The sequence below is a fragment of the Mizuhopecten yessoensis genome, unplaced genomic scaffold (assembly GCF_002113885.1).
Source record: "Mizuhopecten yessoensis strain PY_sf001 unplaced genomic scaffold, ASM211388v2 scaffold8299, whole genome shotgun sequence".
Lineage (NCBI taxonomy): Eukaryota > Metazoa > Mollusca > Bivalvia > Pectinida > Pectinidae > Mizuhopecten > Mizuhopecten yessoensis.
The window spans coordinates 55,757-64,217 of NW_018407478.1; the positions used below are offsets into that span (position 1 = coordinate 55,757).

The following is an 8,461-nucleotide window of genomic DNA, read 5'->3' on the forward strand; positions in this document are numbered from 1 at the left end:
ACAAAGATATTGAAAACAAGGAACTCACGATTTCATCTTCAGGTTATTAGTGTACTGGGGGACAATAGGTTTGCACTTCGTCGGTCCTTCCTTCTGTCCTTCTGTCCTTCCGTCCGAGATGTTTGTCCGGGAAATATCTTCTATACTATTTTAACTGGAGTAACCAGATTTGGTGTACAGGGACATATTGAGATAGCAAAGTGTCACTGTAACCCTCACTGTGACATATGCTTTCCCCTATAATCAGAGACAGAAGACGTTCATACAAAATAGTACCTAGAGACATGGTAGTGTAGGGATTCGAAAAGTAAAAAAATCTGAGTGAAACATTTTAAGGAGGATTGCTTGGGTCTGAAAAAAATACATCTTCTAAATTTTTTTGAAAGCTACATTTAATAATTTCTTTTCTGGACGTTTGAGTATCACAATACGACTGTTACACTTATATTACCGTAATAAAATTATACTCAGAAGTTTGAATTAGGGTGTGGTTGAGCACCTAGCAGAGGCAGCACTAGACAAGGTTATTTATACGGATTCTTGTGCAATTTTGAATTCAATACAAACGAGCCAGTTCCGTATCTTTATCATTGACTGGTACTCGGAACCATTGAAACACAGAAACGTGATCAGATTGTATACATTATGCATTTTATTAAGTCAAAGACACAATTACACACGTTTAAGATACATTGTTTGTACACCTGCGACACCAGTACTAAAGTCGTTTTTTTTCAAACCATAACATATTGTAAACGGACACTACACGGTGGCGTCCAGTTGCCACACTTTCACATAGTCCATTTTCATGGCAGCGTCTTCCCCACTACGCTGATAAGGGTTCCATGTAGGGTACCAACTATTTTTGGCGTTGATGCTTGTGAGGACGAATCACTCCACGGTTTGGGATGAGGTGAGTTGATATCAGCGTCCGTGAAGAAACCGGTTACTCCTCCTAACGCTACATTCATGATCAGGTGGAACTAGGATAACAAGAACCAGATACTGTAGTATCACATTTAAACTGTATGTTATTTGTTTGACGTAACAGCTCATTTTATTTTTTTTATTTTTTTATTTTTTTTGTTAATATGTGCGGTACGTTTTATACAAAGCTTCAAAACAAATGTGAATTTTTTTTTTAATATAGCGTTTTCATTGTTTTGACATTGTTTTCACACCTCTTGTCTACAATCTACCTACCTTTTGGTCGAATGGCGCCATCTAGCTATCAGCACGCCATGGGTTCTCGACACCTGTCTGATCTAGATTGCCATATTTCCAGAAGCCTCCATTAGACGGAGGGGACACGTCTAACGTTTCTACGCCATCGAAGAAAAACCTAGGTATTTAGTCAATGAATAGAGTGATTCAGTACAAATCTCAACTTCTAAATCAAATAATAAATACTGGTACAAAATGTACTAATACAAATATTTGCTAGAGAAATCTCACTCTCTGAATCAAACAATAAATACTGATACTATTACAAATATTTGCTAGAGAAATCTCAATTTCTAAATCAAACAATAAATACTGATACTATTACAAATATTTGCTAGAGAAATCTCAATTTCTAAATCAAACAATAAATACTGATACTATTACAAATATTTTCTAGAGAAATCTCAATCTCTAAATCAAATAATAAATACTGATACTATAACAAATATTTGCTAGAGAAATCTCAATTTCGAAATAAAATAATAAATACTGGCACTATTACAAATATTTACTAAATAAATGGTATCTTTATATTATTACCATGGCTCACTTACATGATATGATCCGCTGTCCACTCAATTCCGTACGTGTGAAAATCATCTGCCAGTGTTCCACTGTTAATAGTTCTGAAATAAAGATTTCAGAGTTTTGCAACACAAATCTAGTTTATGATTAAACATGATTTAACTGTAATTACCAGAAACATTTGTTTTTTCACCGACTTTGGCGTCTTTATCTCTGTCCAAATGATATTCAGAATCCCATTACCATTGAAACTTTTCCGGCATGACATAAGCTTCAATGAATCATTTGTGAAATAATGCCGTAACTTGCATAACTTTTATAAATACAATACAAGATAAAATATAAAAGTGTTCCGCCTAAACTGGGACAGCGTTTCTTAAATTACAATGTAATGACATGATCGTTTGGACCTTAGAAACAATAATCAGAAAGTATGTATTCGCACACGTGCAGCATGTAACATAAGCGTTGTCTATGTACTGTAGATGTAATATGACAACTTCTATTGTCCTCTGAAAGTGTTATCGTATGATTCGCTTAAATATCACATACATGAAATTGAAAAAAGACGGGAACATATTTTCACACAGCTATCAAGAAAGTCGCAAGAGTCCTGTAGATAAACAAGCAGTCACTTACTTTGAGACATGTGCCGTATACCAGCGGTTGTAGGCGTAACTGGGGCCGTAATGTAACGTACTGCCGAAGCTGTCCACGCCCTTGTGGGTACCGCCAGAGCTCTGGTAGTTACGATTACCTGTTAATGCAATGTTACATCACACTTTTAGTATAATAACTCAGGTTTTCTTTAAATTACTTCAGCTTTATATTAGAAACGGGGCCCTGTTGATACTTTTTTATGGACGCCTTAAGTAAATAGGATAGTGGACGTTTACGTAATTACGTAATATGATTACGTTATATAAAAAAGTGATCAAGCTAACTGGCTTTGTTCCTGTTTACGGTATAAATAGATATTTAACTTATCAATTTTTAAATTTAAATTAGATGGTATAGCTGTGTGCGAAAAATGTTATGTTCCTCTCTTACGTTACATTTTTTTTACCTATGGTAGAATTTCTCAAGCTTAACAATGTATTGTGTTCCTGAACTAAACAACAATGATAGGGATGCAGTTTAATAATTAGATAGAACGCTAAGAAACGGAGTGGATATATTTCCAATAAAATAAAAATAAGAAATATTTTTATGTCTGCAACGCAATGAAAAATGACATATTATTTATGTCAAGCATTCTTTACGAGACAATCACTTTTAATTCTGTTAAACGTAATCGGAGTACTAAAAACTGTTTTAATGCCGTTCGCGGTACACACAGCTCTGACTAAAGAAGTACTCAGAAATTTGATTTACAAAATGAGTCCTTATATCTGAAGAATAATTTCGCTAATGTATAATCTATTAGCAGCCTTAATGGGCTATATTAGGTGTGTACTTATACAGGTAAGCTTACAGCACATAATACAGTGTTCCTGGTCCAGCCAATACGCGATCAGTAAATTGTGATTAAAACTGTGGTTATTGACCTCCTTCATCAAACTAACCCCGACTCTCCACAATATCAATTTCAACGGAGGCTGGCCATTGGCCATAAGCATATTGTGTCTGTAACATCCATATTGCTAGAATAAACAACAGAAATATGACGTTTGAAATGGTTAATTATTGATCAGATAATGTTAAAAAACGAAAAACGAAAATAACGAGATGTACGTAATGACCTAAACGTAACAGCTTATCCTAAAGGAACACAAATGTAAACAAGGATTATAGAGGTTCACGCAAGTAAGAACGGGAAACATTTTTCTTACACGCCGCTTGAGCAGTCGAAGCTGTTTTTTGGTCACATGTGCGTGCTACTGCTTACCGATAGCAGGACTTGTAACAAAGAACAAAATTAAATTGGGAATTACATGCTAATAATACAAGTCATTGTGCGTTTATGAAATATCCGTTGTACAGAAATAATAATTCTTATCAACTCTTGCTATTCAATCAAACTAGAAATAAAGGGAGTATCTCTGTAACGAGAACGGTATGTATGTAAAAGAGTTTGGATACAAAATTTGAACTCGAATTATTGAAGATGATGCCATAGAAACGATTCATAAACGTGATAAATTCTTAAATGGGAATGCTACTTAGGAAACTATCCTTAAGACATGGAATGCCTTTGAGCGAATATGTTACCATTATAATCAATATAGAATGTTAAAAATCCTTCGTATCTTTGGACAAAGTCTAAAATTAGAAAGTCCCAGCTTTCTTGCTCGAGAGTTTCCCCTTCCCAAGAAACTTCCTTAGTGATATTATATTTAAAATAATTATTATAACACACTTGTTTCTATTTCTCTTTTTTCTTGCCTTCATTTTGATGATTGGCGTCATAATTATAAACACAATTGAATACATGGAAAAAAATATTGTCTTATTCATTTCCCTCCTGTCCTTAAATATACAGACTGTATTTTTTCGTCAACTATGCATCAACGATTATTTTTTCTTAGATTTATGTTTTCTTGTATTTACTAGCCAGGCCATATCCAATCCCCGGCGGGCATGGTGGCCCTGACCTCGACCTTTCCGTACTTGAAGTTGAAGCCTCTTGAGCTGCGGAGTCCAGCTGATTGTATTGGGTTGATGATATTGTTCGAGGACCCAGTGCGACTACATCCGTACCAGGCGTTATTGGTACAGGAACCTTGAAAAAGTAATTATATAAATAATTTCTTTCAATTAAATATAACAATCATATATCAATGTATATCTAGAAAGAATAGAGAGCTACAATAATTTGTGGTTTATTACTGACAAATCTTTTCTATTATGGGTAACTCGAATTATCTTTTTAAAATTGACTAACTATATATATACAGCTGTCATCTGGATTATTCCGTTTACTGTAAACATTTTTTTGTCGAAAACTCTTGGTTGATTTCATTGATAATTCTAGTTCTCAAGCAAAACACACAGTAAAAACTGACGTGTTAATATAGAACAAGACAATACTGAATGTTAAGAAAGTCATATTTTAAACTAGAAATTGATAAAACAAAATATGAACGAAGGAAGGATTTACATTGATGCACTTGGCAAAGTACGAGGAGTCTTAAGACCAAGTGTTGCGGAAGGGTAGGCGTCTGATCTTATAGCAGAGCATATAACAAAAGGGGATGCCTTTATAAGTGAAAGTATTCTAATGAATAATGTAATCATAACTCATACATGTTAATCATAACCTGCAAATTAATGTTAATACAAAATTAATATTTGAAAGATGATACTGAAGTTTCTTAGTCAAGGGAGATAATGGGTACTGAGCGCACACATGGCATGTTCTAGTTATATGTCACACAGTTCTAAACAATGGTAATGTACAACCATATGCACGATGACTTGATCCTCTTCACTATTTTTAATTTCATCCTGTCACATTCTCGGCATTGATATGAATACATAAGTGTTCATCATCTTAAAGTATTTTCAACATTTTCTCTATGTTGCTTTACGTAAACCACATTATTATGTAGATGTGTATATAGTTAATTAAGTGACATAAGACACTGTACCGTGTAGCATTCTACAATATTGTATATTATTGAATAACTTACCCCAAAGATCCAGTGTTCCTGACTTGAGGAACTGTTCTCCAAACCGATCTGAAACGAAATTAATTTTTCATCAATAGAGATTTATATATCATAATTATATTATAATTAATGCATATCGTGGCAGATTAAATTAATAGTAAGACTATATCTAGGAGAGACTTATGGTTCATGAGTTGTCTCCCCTAGACATTCTTCGACTTTCTAAAGGATTTCACCTACCGGTTTGATGTAGAGCACTCCATTATTGACATAGCTGTTGGATCTATTGTTTATGTAGTATTGAAACTCCCAATGCTAGTGTGGAGGAAAAAACAAATAGTAATAGTGCAAATAGTATACAGATAACAGTTGGATATACTAGATCAAGCCATACTTTGACTTATGTTCAGGTCACAGATAACAATATATACATTTTCATCAATTACGTTAATAACCATAAGCGAATACTTAAAAAATGATTAATATAAATTGCAGTGTTTGCAAGGAAAATATTACATTCACCTAAAGTAGTAAACCTAATCGTTTTAAGGTTTAATCAGAGTCAAGAACAACCTACCCCGCCTCCTCCTGTAGTAATATCGTGTTCCCACACCTCGTGGTTGAAAAAGTCGAAATTATCCTCCAATACCAAACAAGGGCTCGTTTTTGTACAGGTCACACCTACGATACCGGCAACATAGGAACGAACCACATCAACAAAATGAACAATACTCATGAACAAATTGATCGGTATATCAATTAAGGACGATGAATATAAATAAAGAAAAAGGACAATGTATACAGGTAATAAGGTTAACACCAACACATGAAACGGTAGTCATCACCACAGGGAGAAATATCGATATACTGAACAGAAACACGGTAAACGGTAAACATCAACAAAGGAAACGATCAATACTCCCATATGGAATGAGTATAAGTAGTAACGAAGAACATTAGTAGTTACGATGAACATCATCACAAGAAACGATATCGACCCAACAAAAGAACCGATAGTTTAGTACATAATTAAACATGATCATTTATATGGTACAGGGAAAATAAATCTTTTTGTAAACGTACTTCCTGTTCCGGTCCCAGTGCCTGTCCCCGTTCCTGTTTCAGTCCCAGGACCTGTCCCGTTTCCTGTGCCTGTTCCAGTCCCAGTTTCTGTTCCTGTTCCTGCCCCAAGTTCAAATAATTTCATATACCAATTCATCATTCGATTCATGAGATATTCAGATCCCAAGATTACATAATAAAGAATCTCACAAGTTCTTGCAAAACATTTGCACGGTACTGTCTCATGTACTGTGATGGAATTCACTGCTGGGTGGGTGGATTTCCGGATTTGTGAGAGGGTCTCGTAGTGTTCTCGAAGAGTTCCTGTAACTTGCATTACGGCAGTATATCAGTCCCCCCTCCAGTTGAGCGAGGGCCATGCAGCGGCTGAATCATCTATACTGGTGGTCACCTTACACTGTCGCACATTGATCAAGTCCAGAATAGGGTGGCCACAACTCAGAAAGATATAAATCTACTCATTGACAGTCATCATCTGACTCATACAAATTTCAGTAAATCAAAAATTTGTATAAGGGTAACAGCTGAGTTAGTTTTCAAGCCAAATGTTATTTGTATGTTGAATTGTTTCAATGCTGTATCTGATGTATCACATGAATATATCATCTATATACCCAACGAATATAGATCAAACTGATACCTATACCTTCGTCGTGTCGTACTTATTGGCATAAACACAGGAATAACAATATATTTGAGTGTAACATACAGGAATAGATTGAAAGTACATGCCTTCTACATCTGATTCCAGTCATAATTTCAAAAGGTGTATATAGATCATTTTGACATATGTGATACCCACATGTACCTCGGTGAGCAAAGTAACCCTTGGCGAAATAGTAAAATATTCCTTAAAAGCATTTCGTTAACAATCAAATAGTTGTTCAACACTACCCTGTATTGTACGTGTGTACGCTGTATTATATACATATAGTCTGTATTGTACGTGTGTACGCTGTATTGTATATATATAGTCTGTATTGTGCAGACATGTCTTTCCCTGGTTCAGAAATGTCCTCATGTAGTGTATAGGATATAGTGTATACGTGTAAAATATATACGAACTGTACATAGTACAGAGTATTACATTGTTCAGACATTCCCTGTGTATTTTACATGTACAGCATCGAGTGTACAGGTGAACAATGTGCATGATTGGTTCTGAGCACTCCTGACCCATTGTATAGTGTGTAGAGGATAAAACCAACCTTAACATGGACTTTACCTGGTGTAGTGTATAACCTTGTTCAGATGTACATAATACATTGTATATCATAAAGAAGGTAAAGCCGACCTATATATAGACGGTACAGTGTATAACCTTGTTCAGACATTGCCTTGTGTGATGCAATGCTATTCCATACATTGTGTTTGAGCTAGAGGGTAAAACCGACCTATATATAGACGTTACAGTGTATAACCTTGTTTCAGACATTGCCTTGTGTGATGTCAATGCTATTTCATACATTGTGTATGAGCTAGAGGGTTAAACCAACCTATATATAGACTTTACAGTGTATAACCTTGTCCAGACATTCCCTTGTGTGATGTCAATGCTATTTCCTACATTGTGTATGAGCTAGAGGGTAAAACCGACCTATATACAGACGGTACAGTGTATAACCTTGTTCAGACATTCCCTTGTGTGATGTCAATGTTATTTCATACATTGTGTTTCATTTCAGTAAATTTTATTGAAAAATCAAAAGGATTGGACAACAGGCTATGCCTATATAAGTCCTCTCCTAGCCAGAATTACAAACAAATATAAACTATATATAGAAAGAAATAGAAAGAAATGGTACATGAAATAGTTACAGAAATAGTGATGCAAGGGGAGTAACTCCCATAGAAGTTTTAGTTAAATAAATATATATATGCCTCATTTATTTAGACCAAGGATCCCCCAGTGTTGGGCAGCAAGAGATCCATAAGCTACTAGGGATTCTGACCATACAAAGTCCTTAGCCATACACTGGCTTTGGTCATTCACCCCAGCAGACCTTGGATCCTCGCCA

The 8,461-nt window shown here is 35.1% G+C and overlaps 1 protein-coding gene across 1 annotated transcript; it reads right to left on the reverse strand.

The window, feature by feature from the left end:
* Window positions 1–762: 762 nt before the first annotated feature.
* Window positions 763–6,579, reverse strand: LOC110455579 (beta-1,3-glucan-binding protein-like). The gene is given in 11 exon segments (XM_021505767.1): window positions 763–875; window positions 878–983; window positions 1,204–1,342; window positions 1,779–1,850; window positions 2,389–2,506; window positions 3,315–3,392; window positions 4,304–4,471; window positions 5,382–5,429; window positions 5,597–5,675; window positions 5,938–6,041; window positions 6,444–6,579. Coding segments are annotated over 11 exon segments (1,161 nt in total).
* Window positions 6,580–8,461: the final 1,882 nt, after the last annotated feature.